This window comes from Odontesthes bonariensis, chromosome 10 (assembly GCF_027942865.1).
Source record: "Odontesthes bonariensis isolate fOdoBon6 chromosome 10, fOdoBon6.hap1, whole genome shotgun sequence".
In the NCBI taxonomy this organism is placed as follows: domain Eukaryota; kingdom Metazoa; phylum Chordata; class Actinopteri; order Atheriniformes; family Atherinopsidae; genus Odontesthes; species Odontesthes bonariensis.
Window position 1 is genome coordinate 391,966 of NC_134515.1, and position 17,461 is coordinate 409,426.

A 17,461-nucleotide genomic window follows, 5' to 3' on the forward strand; every position below is an offset into this window, starting at 1 on the left:
GCTTCTGGTGGAAATGTTCTGCATGCATCTTCCATCTGACTGGCTGAAAACCTTTTATGTTTCTTTCCCATTTACTTCTTCATCAGTTCATTTATCCTTTAAGTCATTTTATGTCTTTATGACACTTCCTGTCCTCATTCAGAAGAAGAAACAGAACCAGGCTGAGACAAGTTTGTCCTTTATTGAAACTTTCCACTGAATAAACACAGCAGGGGGAGGGGGGTGTCTCCTTAGCAACAAGTCACACACACATCATCTGTATCACTGTCAACACTGTCGCCATGGTTACTGATGCTGGGTATAATATCATCACAGGAAATTACATCACAGAGGCCGAGAGGAGAGTCACGAAGAAGAACGACAAGAAGAGGAGAGGAAGAGGAGGAAGAGGAAGACTTAAAGGATGAAAAGAAAAATTCAAATGGAGAAGGAAATAAAGAGAGGAATAAACAAAGTCAGACAGAAGAAGTGTGGACAGGTGATGACACACACACACCTGTACAGGAAACAGGAAGTAGAATCACACTGATCGTCAGTTACTGAACAACACGAGCAGAAAACACGTCACCATGCGGAGGAAGATACTGACGCTAAAAACAGCTTCACTTTCCAGAAAAACAACCCGAGAAGAAGAAGAAGAAGAAGAAGAGGAGGAGGAGCATTACATTTACTCAGAAAACAAAAACACAACTCGCTGACAGAAACCTCCGTCTGAAGACTGAAACAGAGCTAACAGGAAGTGATGTTTAAGGTGGCGCCTCCTTTTTAAGGTGGTAAGATACAGGAAGTCCCCTCCTTAACCTCAAAGCTCAGTGTGAAATATTTAGCGACGCCTAGTGGTGAAGCTGCAGATTACTCCCCACAGGGGGAGTTAACTGTACTCAGTTTGTCCCTGCAGGGCCTCCGTAGCACAAACACAACGGCCTCAGTATGAAGCAACAAAAACATGGACCACGTCTCTGAGATTTAAAGACAGCTGGTGTAAGTCTACTTTAAACACATCAAACATGTGTTAGCATCTAATTAGCATGCTAGCAGCTGTTTAAATCACCTGAAAATAGTTCTTCTGTAGTTCAGAGTCGGGTTGCTTTGGCTCATTTTACCCATTTTGATTTTATTCTGTCTCATCCTCCGTACGTCAGCGGTGGATCTGTGTTATTAAAGGTTATTAAACTTCTCTGCTTTCAGAGCTAACGCAGCAGCAACAGAACTCAACGCTATGCTAACAGTTATGCTGTGTTACAGCACTAGTTCTGCTCTCAGCTGTTTGGTTTTGGAAGGAAATGCACTTATGATTTCTTGTGACCTGAAGTTCTTTTGCCTACCGATGTGGAACACACTGATTGTAAGTCGCTTTGGATAAAAGCGTCTGCAGAATGACCGTAATGTTTTAGCATCTAATTAGCATGTTAGCAGCAGTTTAAATCACCTGGAAATAATTCTTCTGTAGTTCAGAGTCGGGTTGCTTTGGCTCGTTTTACCCATTCTGATTTTATTCTGTCTCATCCTCCGTACGTCAGCGGCGGATCTGTGTTATTAAAGGATATTAAACTTCTGTTTTCAGAGCTAACACAGCAGCTAACTGTTAGCATAACTGAACGTTATGCTAACAGTTATTGATCCAAACAGAGAGTTTATCAAGAATTAGGCTCTTTTAGAAAGTGGTTATTTATTATTGATGTGATCACAGACCGAATGAAGGTGTGAGAGCCCAGGACAGGAGTTTACCTGGAAGTATCGTACATATATATGTTTTATATTATATAATATCTGATAAAACTGAGTAAAGTGTTGTCGGAGTGGAGAGTAAAGCAGCAGGAAGCTGTTCATCTGTAACAACCCTTCAGACGGACGTCTGTTCAGCAGCAACTCAACATACAAACACTGAAACTGTACCGACCGGGAGCCATGTTGGACCCAGTTTCCCACCGGCGCCACTCTGAAGCTGCGGGCCACACTGGGTTCGCTGCGAGTCCACTATGACATCACTTCCTGTGTGGATATTTACATGCAGCAAGACAAACGGCCGGGAGGTGATGCTGGTGGACGCGCAGCGGCTCAGATCCGGTTCGGTGGTTCGGGGCTGAGGTTTGGTGAACCCAGTCTGAGCAGTTTCATGACTGACAGGTGAGAACCTGGTTGGGGGGGCGGGGCTTATAACAAGGGGGTGTGGCTGATCGTTGGGCTCAATAGGAAACAAGAAGAAACATTTCATTCTATATTATATATCTGTTCAGAGTGATATCTATACAACACAAACATACATTCTCTCCACGGATTAGGAACCTTAATTTGAATTTTCTCTGGTCTCTACGCATCAGTGTTGCTGCTTGTTCAAGTTGTGGATTTGTTATTTATAATTCTCTTTTCTTATCATTTACACACTGATTCTCTATAGTGAACATCTAAACCCTCCCACTGTGTCCCTCCCCCCACCCACCCGTGAGCTCTGCAGGCGGACGGGAGTGTTGCATTGTGGGTAGGTTGCAGGCGACCCACTGCTGGTTCACTCCGGCGCTTCCTGTGAAGGAAAAACAGACTTCTTTAAAAGCTTCTGTGATGTCATCAGAGTTTCAGGTGAAAACTGGATCTGATCCTGAAGGAGGTCACCTGGAGACGCCTCACCTCTGGGGACCAGCTGATCAGCACGGGTTTATTAAGGTCACCTGGTCCTGACTGGTCCTGACTGGTCCTGTCTGGTCCTGTCTGGTCCTAACTGGTCCTTTCTGGTCCTGACTGGTCCTAACTGGTCCTGTCTGGTTCTGACTGGTCCTGTCTGGTTCTGTCTGGTCCTGACTGGTCCTAACTGGCCCTTTCTGGTCCTTTCTGGTCCTAACTGGTCCTAACTGGTCCTGTCTGGTCCTGTCTGGTCCTAACTGGTCCTTTCTGGTCCTGACTGGTCCTAACTGGTCCTTTCTGGTCCTAACTGGTTCTGACTGGTCCTGTCTGGTTCTGTCTGGTCCTGACTGGTCCTAACTGGCCCTTTCTGGTCCTGACTGGTCCTAACTGGTCCTTTCTGGTCCTAACTGGTTCTGACTGGTCCTGTCTGGTTCTGTCTGGTCCTGACTGGTCCTAACTGGCCCTTTCTGGTCCTTTCTGGTCCTAACTGGTTCTGACTGGTCCTGTCTGGTCCTGACTGGTTCAAAATGTTTCTGTCCTGACTGGTCCTGCCCGGTGTATTCAGTTCCTGGTTATTTGCTGGTGAACCCATGGGCTCTGCATCGTTCATTCCTCACTTCCTGTTGTTCCTTTGGGCCACAGCTCAGAACCCGCTGGAGTCGGTGACACGGGTTTACCCAGAGGTGAGGATGACCACATTATTTCAGCTTCAGGTTTCAGATGTTAAAGTTATTTTCATAGACACAATCCTCACATTATAACAGAAAACAAACTAATGCAGGAAGGTTAGTGGAACAAACCCAAAGCGACTGCTGATTGGCTCTAAGCTGATTAACCTGCCTGACGTCTCACTGCCTCCTCCCACCAGGCCTAATATGGGATATATCTCCAATGACAGTGAAATGTTTAATTTAGGATTAATACACAAAGGAAAACAGGCGGTGAAGTTAGAAAACCTCATTTTTTTAGACTTTAAGAATGAGAAGAATGTTGGATTACAGTTAAAGTATCCCCAAGCGAGTGATGCAGCTCTGACTCTCCTCCAGGAGGGTTCACAGCTGGGATCATGTGACCAGAACATGCTGTTTCAGACAGGTAAACAGGTGAGAATGACTTAAACCCCCCACACACTGGTCAGGTGGTTCTGATGCTCCCCACCAACCGGTTCAGAGCTGAAGAACCTTTCAGCTGAGACGGGAAACGTCTTCAGGAACCAAGAAGAAGAAGTCCAGCTGATTCAGCTCTGAGGGTCCCCTGAGCTGCAGGACTGAGAATCTACAACATAAGACAGTGATGACGCTCCACTTTTCTTTGTTTCCAGCCCGGGGGACCCCTCACATGACCCTGGGAGCTCGGGCATCCCTGTGTGGACTCACCTGCTTCCTGTCAGCTCACATCTGATTGGAGAAGGAGGTTGGCGCCCCCTGCTGGCCGTAGCCTTGACCGTACTCTGCATCCTGGTGGAGACGGAAACAACCGAGCGCTCAGAAACGTGCACGCCAGCGGCGCTCCACAACAAACCAATTTATGAATGAAGCTGCAGGTTTGTTCATGATTCAAGTTGTTTTTTTTTAATAGGTCAGTGTCACATTTCAGGTGAAGCCTACTTCCTATACCGATCCCCTCGGGTAGATCTGTTTCTCAGCCTACTTCCTTTACCGATCCTCTCGGGTAGATCTGTTTCTCAGCCTACTTCCTTTACCGATCCCCTCGGGTAGATCTGTTTCTCAGCCTACTTCCTTTACCGATCCCCTCAGGTAGATCTGTTTCTCAGCCTACTTCCTTTACCGATCAGGTAGATCTGTTTCACAGCCTACTTCCTATACCGATCAGGTAGATCTGTTTCTCAGCCTACTTCCTTTACCGATCCCCTCGGGTAGATCTGTTTCTCAGCCTACTTCCTATACTGATCCCCTCGGGTAGATCTGTTTCTCAGCCTACTTCCTTTACCGATCCCCTCAGGTAGATCTGTTTCACAGCCTACTTCCTTTACCGATCCCCTCAGGTAGATCTGTTTCTCAGCCTACTTCCTATACTGATCCCCTCGGGTAGATCTGTTTCTCAGCCTACTTCCTTTACCGATCCCCTCGGGTAGATCTGTTTCACAGCCTACTTCCTATACCGATCCTCTCGGGTAGATCTGTTTCTCAGCCTACTTCCTTTACCGATCCTCTCGGGTAGATCTGTTTCACAGCCTACTTCCTATACTGATCCCCTCGGGTAGATCTGTTTCTCAGCCTACTTCCTATACCGATCCCCTCAAGTAGATCTGTTTCTCAGCCTACTTCCTATACCGATCCCCTCGGGTAGATCTGTTTCTCAGCCTACTTCCTTTACCGATCCTCTCGGGTAGATCTGTTTCTCAGCCTACTTCCTTTACCGATCCTCTCGGGTAGATCTGTTTCTCAGCCTACTTCCTTTACCGATCCTCTCGGGTAGATCTGTTTCTCAGCCTACTTCCTTTACCGATCCCCTCGGGTAGATCTGTTTCACAGCCTACTTCCTTTACCGATCCCCTCAGGTAGATCTGTTTCTCAGCCTACTTCCTTTACCGATCAGGTAGATCTGTTTCACAGCCTACTTCCTATACCGATCCTCTCGGGTAGATCTGTTTCTCAGCCTACTTCCTTTACCGATCCCCTCGGGTAGATCTGTTTCTCAGCCTACTTCCTATACCGATCCCCTCGGGTAGATCTGTTTCTCAGCCTACTTCCTTTACCGATCAGGTAGATCTGTTTCTCAGCCTACTTCCTATACCGATCCCCTCAAGTAGATCTGTTTCACAGCCTACTTCCTTTACCGATCCCCTCGGGTAGATCTGTTTCACAGCCTACTTCCTTTACCGATCCCCTCGGGTAGATCTGTTTCTCAGCCTACTTCCTTTACCGATCAGGTAGATCTGTTTCTCAGCCTACTTCCTTTACCGATCCCCTCGGGTAGATCTGTTTCACAGCCTACTTCCTTTACCGATCCCCTCGGGTAGATCTGTTTCTCAGCCTACTTCCTTTACCGATCCCCTCAAGTAGATCTGTTTCACAGCCTACTTCCTATACCGATCCCCTCAAGTAGATCTGTTTCTCAGCCTACTTCCTATACCGATCCCCTCGGGTAGATCTGTTTCTCAGCCTACTTCCTATACCGATCCCCTCAAGTAGATCTGTTTGACAGCCTACTTCCTATACCGATCCCCTCAAGTAGATCTGTTTCTCAGCCTACTTCCTATACCGATCCCCTCAAGTAGATCTGTTTCTCAGCCTACTTCCTATACCGATCCCCTCGGGTAGATCTGTTTCACAGCCTACTTCCTTTACCGATCCCCTCGGGTAGATCTGTTTCTCAGCCTACTTCCTTTACCGATCCCCTCAAGTAGATCTGTTTCACAGCCTACTTCCTATACCGATCCCCTCAAGTAGATCTGTTTCACAGCCTACTTCCTATACCGATCCCCTCAAGTAGATCTGTTTCACAGCCTACTTCCTATACCGATCCCCTCGGGTAGATCTGTTTCTCAGCCTACTTCCTATACCGATCCCCTCAAGTAGATCTGTTTCACAGCCTACTTCCTATACCGATCCCCTCGGGTAGATCTGTTTCTCAGCCTACTTCCTATACCGATCCCCTCGGGTAGATCTGTTTCTCAGCCTACTTCCTATACCGATCCCCTCAAGTAGATCTGTTTCACAGCCTACTTCCTATACCGATCCCCTCGGGTAGATCTGTTTCTCAGCCTACTTCCTATACCGATCCCCTCAAGTAGATCTGTTTCACAGCCTACTTCCTATACCGATCCCCTCGGGTAGATCTGTTTCTCAGCCTACTTCCTATACCGATCCCCTCGGGTAGATCTGTTTCTCAGCCTACTTCCTATACCGATCCCCTCGGGTAGATCTGTTTCTCAGCCTACTTCCTATACCGATCCCCTCAAGTAGATCTGTTTCACAGCCTACTTCCTATACCGATCCCCTCAAGTAGATCTGTTTCTCAGCCTACTTCCTATACCGATCCCCTCGGGTAGATCTGTTTCACAGCCTACTTCCTTTACCGATCAGGTAGATCTGTTTCTCAGCCTACTTCCTTTACCGATCAGGTAGATCTGTTTCTCAGCCTACTTCCTTTACCGATCAGGTAGATCTGTTTCTCAGCCTACTTCCTTTACCGATCCCCTCAAGTAGATCTGTTTCTCAGCCTACTTCCTTTACCGATCCCCTCAAGTAGATCTGTTTCTCAGCCTACTTCCTTTACCGATCCCCTCGGGTAGATCTGTTTCTCAGCCTACTTCCTTTACCGATCCCCTCGGGTAGATCTGTTTCTCAGCCTACTTCCTTTACCGATCCCCTCGGGTAGATCTGTTTCTCAGCCTACTTCCTATACCGATCCCCTCAGGTAGATCTGTTTCTCAGCCTACTTCCTATACCGATCCCCTCAGGTAGATCTGTTTCGCAGCCTACTTCCTTTACCGATCCCCTCAGGTAGAGGTCGGTATCGGAGTCGGTAACTATTCTCCCAGACGTCACAAACAGACTTTAACAGAAAGATCTCCAGGCTTCACTAAAACCACAGCTTCACAGTAAGAAAGGACAGAAAAAGCTAAAAACAATAAAAAGATTCCTGTTAAAAATAATGTGACGTGCACAGTTTGCTGCAGCTCGCTCAGATGAAGGATAGCAGCTGTAACGGCTGGTGCTGCAGACCCTAAAATCAGCTAAATTGATCAGCTAATCAGTCGTTCAGGAGTTGGAAATGTGGAATGATGAGCAGCGATGTGATATGAGACGCCTGTGGTGGTTCATGTTTCGTAACGTTCTAGTTTCTGGAGCTGGTTCTGGTGTTTTGGATCCTCTTTGTTCTGAGTGGGGGGGTTAAACAGTCCTGGTCCAGCTTGGTTTTTGTGTCTGAAGAGTCTAAAGAACGCCTCAGATGTTTTATCAGGAGGATTCTAAACATCTTCCAGCTGAAATTAAACCAGTCGCAGACCTGAGGTTACCTGCAGCTGCTTCTCAGCTCACCTGGTTGTATCCTTGCTGGTTGTAGTCGGGTTGGTAGCCTCCCTGGTTGCTGGCATACGGGTCTTGTTCGTACGCCCCCTGCTGGTCATACGCATCAGGAGCCGCCTTCGCCTCAGGAGGTGGAGCCCGCATGAAGGGAGCGATGATGCCCGTCTCCTTAAAGACGAACCAGAGGTTTCCCACCCACAGGACCAGGTTGATGAACCCAAACGCCTGCGAGGAGACGATGAAGGTCAGAATCTGTTTCTCTGCTTCCAGACAGACGCAAAACGACACCCAACTCTACCCTCAATCCCACCTGATGACCCCACGGTCCTAGCAGGAATCTAAACGTCACCTTTAACTGGACCTCTATTAGGCTTAACTATTAATCATCCTGCCATCAAACACAAAACAAATATAAAATCACTTCTTCATCTGTCTGGGAGAAACCTGGTGATGATGACCCCCCTAACATATCAACTCCTGGACTCCTGGTCCTCTAAATATCTTTAGCAGTTAATGCTAAAACCTAACACATTCAGACTGTAGCTCCCTTCTGCTCTCTGCTAGCATCCTTCTATTCTCTGCTAGCTTCCTTCTGTTCTCTGCTAGCTTCCTTCTGTTCTCTGCTAGCTTCCTTCTGATCTCTGCTAACTCCCTTCTGTACTCTGCTAGCATCCTTCTGATCTCTGCTAGTGTCCTTCTGTTCTCTGCTAGCTTCCTTCTGATCTCTGCTAGCATCCTTCTGATCTCTGCTAGCGTCCTTCTGTTCTCTGCTAGCTTCCTTCTGTTCTCTGCTAGCTTCCTTCTGATCTCTGCTAACTCCCTTCTGTACTCTGCTAGCATCCTTCTGTTCTCTGCTAGCTTCCTTCTGTTCTCTGCTAGCTTCCTTCTGATCTCTGCTAACTCCCTTCTGTACTCTGCCAGCATCCTTCTGTACTCTGCTAGCATCCTTCTGTTCTCTGCTAGCATCCTTCTGATCTCTGCTAGCGTCCTTCTGTTCTCTGCTAGCTTCCTTCTGTTCTCTGCTAGCTTCCTTCTGATCTCTGCTAACTCCCTTCTGTACTCTGCTAGCATCCTTCTGTTCTCTGCTAGCGTCCTTCTCAGCAAACAAGCCGACTGATTTCCATTAAAATGCTAACAAGCTAACTGGCTTTTCCAATGGACACACTGTGCAGTATTTACATCATGGAGTTTTAGTAATCGAGTAACTTGATGAATCGTTTCAGTCCTACTGAATATCAAAGAGGTTATTCTATCTTGATGACTCATTGGTACATCCTGGTTCTGACTGGCACTGTTGGGTTATATTTGAGAGTTTTGTCTTTTGAAACTGAAACTTTGGTATCTGCTCGCCCAAACGATGAACCTGAGCCTCAGAGGCTCGATGTCTTACCACAGAGGTGTTGAGTCCGGACATGACCGGGTCGTGGACTTCGCGGCAGTGGGTCTCCTTGTCATTGCAGGCCTCGATCATGGTGATAACTTTGTCCGGATCGGTCGCTGTCTTCACATCGGACAGACCTTTGGCCCAAGCTGCCGAACTCACCAGCCACATGAAAGCGAACACCCCCGTCACACCCAGGTCCTGAAACAGCACCAGGAGGTGGATCAGGTGACGAGCCTTTCATTTTGGGGGGTTAGGGCTTTCTAATGACCAGCCTGTGCTCTTTGGAATTCTTCCGTTTCCCTCGGTAACATAGGAACGTGTGGAACAACGGGTTTATTTGACTGGGCGGTCAGACAGCTGTACTTACAATCAGAGGGCCCTTGTTGTTCTCCTTGTACTTTTCAAAGAAGAAGAGATAGATGCTGATAGCCGCCGTGGAGTAGAGGAAGGCGAAGACGCCGATGGTGACGAAGAATTCGGCCGAGGAAGAGTAGTCGCCGACCAGGAAGACGCGATCCTTGTTCCCGTCCTTACAGCTGGGGGCATCGAAGTATTCCTGGTGGAGTCTGATGGAATAAGAGTCCGTTAATCAGACTTCCTGTCAGCATCGTGACGAACAGAAGATCAGAGCAGTTTTATCTGACCTGATGAAGAAGTTCAGGTTTCACAAACTAAAACTAGAGATGAAGAAGTTCAGGTTTCACAAACTAAAACTAGAGACGAAGAAGTTCAGGTTTCACAAACTAAAACTAGAGACGAAGAAGTTCAGGTTTCATAAACTAAAACTAGAGATGAAGAAGTTCAGGTTTCATAAACTAAAACTAGAGATGAAGAAGTTCAGGTTTCATAAACTAAAACTAGAGATGAAGAAGTTCAGGTTTCATAAACTAAAACTCGATAAAACTATGCAGCTCATTTATAAACATGGGGAGGTTTCCCTGAGAAAGGAAAACAGAAAGCCTGAACTTCTGACCTGAACGGATACTCGAACTCCACCTCTATACTCAGGTCGCTGTCCGTTCGGTTCTTACACTCCACCGCCACCCGGAACATCCCAGAATAACTGCCACAGGTGGAGAAGGCGAAGATGGCGAAGAACTGGAGGAAGAAGAAGAAGAAGAAGAAAATAGTTATTCAGTAAAGCAGAGATTCCTCCAGGATTCTCTACAGCAGAGGTCAAGAAAGCCGTCCTTCCTGGTTCTGGTTATTGGCCTGAATTGGACGGTAATTGGCTTGAATTGGACTGTAATTGGCTTGAATTGGACTGTAATTGGCTTGAATTGGACTGTTATTGGCTTGAATTGGACTGTAATTGGCTTGAATTGGACTGTTATTGGCCTGAATTGGACTGTAATTGGCTTGAATTGGACTCTTATTGGCCTGAATTGGACTGTAATTGGCTTGAATTGGACTGTAATTGGCTTGAATTGGACTGTTATTGGCTTGAATTGGACTGTAATTGGCTTGAATTGGACTGTTATTGGCCTGAATTGGACTGTAATTGGCTTGAATTGGACTGTAATTGGCTTGAATTGGACTGTTATTGGCTTGAATTGGACTGTAATTGGCTTGAATTGGACTGTTATTGGCCTGAATTGGACTGTTATTGGCTTGAATTGGACTGTAATTGGCTTGAATTGGACTGTTATTGGCTTGAATTGGACTGTAATTGGCTTGAATTGGACTGTAATTGGCTTGAATTGGACTCTTATTGGCTTGAATTGGACTCTTATTGGCTTGAATTGGACTGTAATTGGCTTGAATTGGACTGTTATTGGCCTGAATTGGACTGTAATTGGCTTGAATTGGACTGTAATTGGCTTGAATTGGACTGTTATTGGCCTGAATTGGACTGTAATTGGCTTGAATTGGACTGTAATTGGCTTGAATTGGACTCTTATTGGCTTGAATTGGACTGTAATTGGCTTGAATTGGACTGTGTCTTTGTGCCCTGACGTGACATTCTTTTATGATTTGGTGCTTTAAAAATAAAACTGAATTGAGTTGGAGAAAGTTGGTCTTTGCTGAGTAAGCAGGGTGGGGCAGATGTAGCTGGAGTTGCCCCATCCCTTTCTGTAAAGTCCGCTGAGCTGTCCAATAGCACCAAAGTGCATGTTTGCACCTGATTCTCCCCTGAACTCTGAAACTCCTGAAGCCCCCCAAACAGGTTAGGGATTAAGGTCGGTCCTCACACAGATAGAAGTCCACACAGCCGAGCAGGGATTGGACGCCCTGCCTGTGACCATCTGTGCACTGTGTGGGTGTTATTTATTTATTTATTTATTTATTTATTTATTTATTTATTTATTTATTTATTTATTTATTTAAGCCCACAGCTCCAGCACGGTGAGATCATTACATCACTTCCACCCTCTGTTGCCGCGGCAACGAGGTTTTAACTCACTGAAAACATCAGACCTCCTGGGTCGCACCAAAGCTGAGGTGGAAGGGGGGGGGGGTAAAAACTGAGCTTCAACATGGATGTGAAGCAGCAGAAGAAGAGCACTCAGAGTTCCTCTCATGTTTTAATATCAGCAGCTCTAAACCCGGCCGGCTGAACATGTTTTTAGGTGTGAAACCTCCCGACACCACTTCCTCTGCTCAGAGATCCAGTTTATCACTCAGTGGGGTCACATGGCGCTGAAAGGATCGGATTATTGGCTAAAGTACAATCAGACTGAGTTATTAAGTGCACGTAGACACCTTAATCTGACTAAGAACTGGATCGGATGGGATTCAGACCCCGAGATAACTGGGCTGAAAGTCACTCTAAACCTGCTTGTAGACGCTGAAGCACGTGGTGAATCAGACTTTGCGTTCTGCGCATGCTCCAGATGTTTTCCCGGGGTCGTGACCCGGAAGTCAAAGGAGACGATATTCCTGTTGTTGTCGCCGTCAGAAAGAAACAGACAACGCGATGGAGAATGCTCCGTTGGGCATCGAGTTTGTGCAACAAGCAGCTCATCACAGAGCAAATGTAGAGGGACGTAGCTTCATCTGGCTCTGCGTTCTCCATCTTTCTCCAATGCCTGAGTTTGTTGTTGTTGTTGGTGGTGAAGAGGTCAACAGGAAGTGGCTCTATTAGCAATCTGACTCCTCTCTGGAACCAGAATGTGGACTTTACTGTCCTCAGAGTCCTTCTCCTTCAGATGAGCTGCTGAGACTGGACCTCAGGTTCCGGACCTCGGGTTTTGGACCTCGGGTTCCGGACCTCGGGTTCCGGACCTCGGGTTTTGGACCTCGGGTTCCGGACCTCGGGTTCTGGACCTCGGGTTCCGGACCTCGGGTTTTGGACCTCGGGTTCTGGATCTCGGGTTCTGGACCTCGGGTTCCGGACCTCGGGTTTTGGACCTCGGGTTCTGGACCTCGGGTTCCGGACCTCGGGTTCTGAACCTCGGGTTCTGGACCTCGGGTTTTGGACCTCGGGTTCCGGACCTCGGGTTTTGGACCTCGGGTTCCGGACCTCGGGTTCCGGACCTCGGGTTTTGGACCTCGGGTTCCGGACCTCGGGTTCTGGACCTCGGGTTCCGGACCTCGGGTTCCGGACCTCGGGTTTTGGACCTCGGGTTCCGGACCTCGGGTTCCGGACCTCGGGTTTTGGACCTCGGGTTCCGGACCTCGGGTTCTGGACCTCGGGTTCCGGACCTCGGGTTCCGGACCTCGGGTTCCGGACCTCGGGTTCCGGATCTCGGGTTCTGGACCTCGGGTTTTGGACCTCGGGTTTTGGACCTCGGGTTCCGGATCTCGGGTTCTGGACCTCGGGTTTTGGACCTCGGGTTTTGGACCTCGGGTTCCGGATCTCGGGTTCTGGACCTCGGGTTTTGGACCTCGGGTTTTGGACCTCGGGTTCTGGCTCCTGTGAAGCTGTTGTTGGGTCTCTCCTTTATAAATGTCCATCCCATACGACACCACCCAGTGTTCTCTGGGCGAAGCGGTCTCGGTCTGAGGGGGTTCTTGGGTTTGAAGTGTCTCAGGCGCTCAGATCTTCTTCTTTTCTCTAACGTTCTGGTTTGTTCTAGATTTCCTGGCCAGCCTAAAACGCACACAGGGAGCTCCTGATGGATCAGCTGATCATCCTTAAAGATGTGTTATTATTCAAAGGAAATAGTAGCAAAACTAATACAAATACATTTTTTTCTGATAAAACAATAGATGTGGTGTAAAAAAAAGTAGTGTTTGCTAGGAGTGCTGGGAAATTTCAGTTGTTTTAGATGGAGGAAATTCTTTCTTTTGTGGCCAAATTGAGCATGCTCAGACTGCTGTCTGTTACAGTGAAAATACTTCTGAGAGCTGAGGGGAATTTTATAAAACCAAACATAAAAAAAACCTTTTTCAATCTGATTCTAGTAAAGTCTCGGTAAGGTGTTGGTAAGATCCCGGTATGGTGTTGCTGTGATGAACTCACCCATTGTAAGACCTTGATGAAACCCAGAGGAACCTTCAGAATCCTGAACTGACCCTGGGCCACCAGCTGCAGACAGACAAACAGCAGTTATACACGGTCGGGTGAGAAAGAACATTAACACAATAAAAACATCTGGATTTTTAATTCATTTTTAATCAGCATTCGGTCCCGCGTCAAATGATTGCAAAGGTAATATAATATGATACTCTCGTGTCTCAGGTTTTGTTTTTCTGTCACTGATTATATCACAAATCATATTTATCAACATACATCAATCAATTTCTAGTGATTTATTGTGGTATGTTCATAAATATTAGGACCATCCCTCCTCTGTACTGGCTGAGAGGCAGGTGAGCTGTCCAGGTACACTTGGGTGGTCAGCCCCACCACACCCCCCTGCAGCCCCTATAAAAAATGAAATTTGATAAATATTTAAACTCCTCTGATCTTTTTATGGATTGTTTTAATGGCCTCTGGTCTCATCCACAGACGGATTCAGTGACCATATTAAATATCTCATCGGTCAAACACGGCAGACTGAAACCAGAGAAGAGTTATTGATCTGTTTGTTTGAACACAGGATGTGATACTGTCTGTCTGTCCATTTGTTTCTGTTTCTGGAAGTGAACGCATCATCAGCTCTGTCCCCAACCTCCCTGCAGTGTTGAACTGATGTGTAAACCGAAACAGCCCCGCGGTGTCCATGGCCTTCAGTCCTTGGGATGGAACCTACCTGCAGGGCGCTGCTGACTGCCTTTGTAACCTCGGCCCCAGCCATAGTCAAGCTCCCCCGAACTCCTCTGCCTCTATCCCAGAAGGTGCTCTCTCCACCACCAGACTACATCATGGCAAAGGACTGCTTCCTCTGCCTGAGATAGGCAGGGGAACCTGCCAGCAAACTGCCAGCCAGCGGGACCTGCCAGCCACCTGCCAGCCAGCGACCTGCCAGCCAACGACCTGCCAGATACCTACCACCTGCCAGCCAGCGACCTGCCAGTCAACGACCTGCCAGTCAGCCACCTGCCAGCGACCTGCCAGCCAGCGACCTGCCTGCCAGCCACCTGCCAGCCGCTTGCCAGCCAACGACCTGCCAGCCAGCCACCAGCCAACGACCTGCCAGCCAGCCACCAGCCAGCGACCTGCCAGCCAGCCACCAGCCAGCGACCTGCCTGCCAGCCACCTGCCAGCCGCTTGCCAGCCAACGACCTGCCAGCCAGCCACCAGCCAACGACCTGCCAGCCAGCACCAGCCAACGACCTGCCAGCCAGCCACCTGCCAGCGACCTGCCAGCCAGCCACCAGCCAACGACCTGCCAGCCAGCCACCAGCCAACGACCTGCCAGCCAGCCACCAGCCAACGACCTGCCAGCCAGCCACCTGCCAGCGACCTGCCTGCCAGCCAGCCACCTGCCAGCGACCTGCCTGCCAGCCAGCCACCTGCCAGCCAGCCACCTGCCAGCCAGCCACCTGCCAGCCAGCCACCTGCCAGCCAGCCACCTGCCAGCGACCTCTGGACTCCCACAAGCTAACAGAATTCAGTAAGACTTTCTTTGGCCTGATGGCTCCCCTCACACTGCCATGCGAGCACCGACCGTCTTACAGCCGCAGCTCAACTGCTTCAGCACCGGAGGCCCGGAACACGTTTAGTCTCAGCCTGGAGCCTCCACCAGAACACTGAACACCGAGCCTGTCTGGGATCCTCCTCCGCTGCCTGGTCCAGTTCACCACCAGGTGGTGGTCCAATGACAGCTCAGATTCTTCTCTTCACCTGAGTGTCCGAAACATTTCCCAGATGGACCCAGACGGACCTATGAACACCCCGATGCCGGAACATGGTGTTTGTCAGGGACAAACTGGGATTGGCACAGAAGTCCAAAACCCCAGTTGGGTTCAGATTGAAGTGAGAAAATACTACATCCCAGAAACCAGGTTTCCATCGACTTTCTTACTTTGCTCTCACTGGTGATTGGTTAGAAGAAGGAGTCGGACATACCCGGTTAGGGTTAAAACATCTAAGTGGTTCCACATGTTCATGGTTCAGGATCTCCATCATGTCAAGCTGCCCAACAGAAAAACCCTCTAAGGATCCTACAGTTCAGTTCCTGAGATGTGGTCGTATTTATTACGCATTTTCTGGTGAGACTGGGCTCAATTCACTCATCTACAGTTCTGAGAACCTCTGAATCCACCGGATCTTATTCCTGGTCGAAGCATGACCCGCCCCACTGGATGCTCAGTTACACTTATAGACGGTTAAGCTGGAAAACCCCTCGAGCTCGATGTCCGACTCGTAAAAACGTTGGAATCTCACCAGCTCTGAACTCAGATTCTGTTCCATTTGCTCCAGAAGTCGGAACTTGCCACTGTGTTGGAAATGATGTTCAAAGTCGACTGTTTCAGCTGTAAGTCACGAGCCTTTGTGGTCACTGTCCTCGATGTTTGACAAACCCGGTGCCAACATGGGATTCAGGCTGAACAACAACAAATGATTTACTGAGACACAAATGGACAGAAGTGATAACGCCGACAGTTTAACGCCAACACGTTGGGGCTGGTGAGATTTTCGGGTCAGAAATCTGACTTCAGAGACATTCTTGTTCATTTTTTCGACTGACGACTCAGAAATCCCGACTTCCAAGTTCAAATGGAAGTTTGAGCTGGACGATAAAACCATGTCCAGTTAGATTTACGTGGATCTCAGTGATCAGCAGAGGCTTGGGTGGATAGGGTAGGGGGTACCCTAACCGACAGAAGCAGCTCAGAGCAGTCCAGTAGCTGATGGTAACGCTTCTCTAAGCTGGTCGATAACCGCCAAGAAAACTCAAAAGTTTAAAAATGTAATGACAGCGGACTGAAGAAGGAAGCTGAGCAGAAACACAGGAGAGTATAGCCCCGTTTCCACTATGCAGTCCGGTACGGGTCGGTTCAGAACGGTTCTCTTATTTCAGTGTTTACTACCATCAAAGCGTACTGGTCCCATGGAACCCGTTACCATGGAACCCATGGTTCCCATGTCTGTAGCCCTTCTGCTTGGGGTACCGAGCCCCCAGGACCGGTTCCAGGCTCTGCTCTCCGGTGTTAGTGAGGAGGCTGTGCAGCGGGAGCTCGATGGCTCTGGGCCAAACCAAAAAGTTTTCCAGCTGATTGCTGCAGAAATGTCAGTGGTTTCAACCGGACCTGCTGCTTCTCCTGCTCTGGTGAAAAACCACAGGTCCCATCCCAATCCCTACCGGTCCCATACCAGTCCCTACCGGTCCCATCCCAATCCCTACGGTCCTATACCAGTCCCTACCGGTCCCATACCAGTCCCTACTGGTCCTATACCAGTCTGTGGTCCAGTCCCTATACTTATAGGAAATGGACCCACGGTTCTTCCTGTCTAACTTAAAACAAACAATTATTAACCTACAAATAAACTCTGTAAGTAACCCCCCAAAAAATAAAGTAAACCAAGAGTAAATTTGAACAAAATTCAAAGTAATGAAGATAAGGAATAAATATCTCCAACAAATATGATGAAGAAGGTCAAAGCAGCAGTTCTATATGTCTCTTAACTTTGGTTAATAAACCCTAAAGTTGAACTATATTTAGTTATCATTATTCTACTTTACTGAATATAACTGAAAATAATAATATTCTTTTATATCTTTTATAATATTTTCTAAATACAACAAATATCCTACTTATTTCCCAACTTCCAAATGGAATCAGGTCCAATCAGGTGTGATGATTGGTCAGAGACTCAGCCAATCACGGGCGGAGCAGGCTGGGTCATACCTGCAGCTCACCTGGGGTGTTCCACATGTTTGGTGGTGGAAATGAAGGAGAAGGAACAGAAAATGTGGCTTTCAGAAGGACGCTGTTTGCAGTCAGTTCCCAGCAGACTGATGACTCACACTGTGGAGTCCACCTTTAATGTGAGGATGGACCGACCCATAAAGTCCACTCAGAGGATGGGTCTGTTTCTTTCTGTTTCTACGGCTGTGAGTCAGCAGCTGTGGAACTGCTCTGCTGTTAGTGACGCTGATGTTTACCCTCTGAGATGAGACGTGTTCACACA

At 48.0% G+C, this 17,461-nt stretch overlaps 1 protein-coding gene across 2 annotated transcripts; it reads right to left on the reverse strand.

The window, feature by feature from the left end:
• Positions 1–162: 162 nt before the first annotated feature.
• On the reverse strand, positions 163–13,512 carry LOC142390441 (synaptophysin-like). Of its 2 annotated transcripts, XM_075475865.1 has the most exons (7): positions 13,403–13,512; positions 9,971–10,095; positions 9,365–9,563; positions 9,004–9,195; positions 7,626–7,838; positions 3,996–4,076; positions 163–2,521 (listed from the first exon to the last, which is right to left on the reverse strand). In XM_075475865.1, exons 2-6 carry the CDS (start codon positions 10,048–10,050, stop codon positions 4,011–4,013), a joined length of 750 nt encoding a protein of 249 aa, XP_075331980.1. In that variant the 5' UTR covers positions 10,051–10,095; positions 13,403–13,512; the 3' UTR covers positions 163–2,521; positions 3,996–4,010. The 2 variants fall into 2 exon arrangements, with proteins under 2 accessions (XP_075331980.1, XP_075331981.1); XM_075475866.1 differs by lacking the exon at positions 3,996–4,076.
• Positions 13,513–17,461: the final 3,949 nt, after the last annotated feature.

Excerpts from the sequence above, each read along its gene's own strand:
- LOC142390441 (XM_075475865.1), bottom strand. The coding sequence starts at position 10,050 with ATGTTCCGGGTGGCGGTGGAGTGTAAGAACCGAACGGACAGCGACCTG. Across the intron at positions 9,196-9,364 it reads ACAACAAGGGCCCTCTGATT|GACCTGGGTGTGACGGGGGT; the intron begins GTAAGTACAGCT and ends GTGCTGTTTCAG. Across the intron at positions 7,839-9,003 it reads CCGGACTCAACACCTCTGTG|GCGTTTGGGTTCATCAACCT; the intron begins GTAAGACATCGA and ends GTCTCCTCGCAG.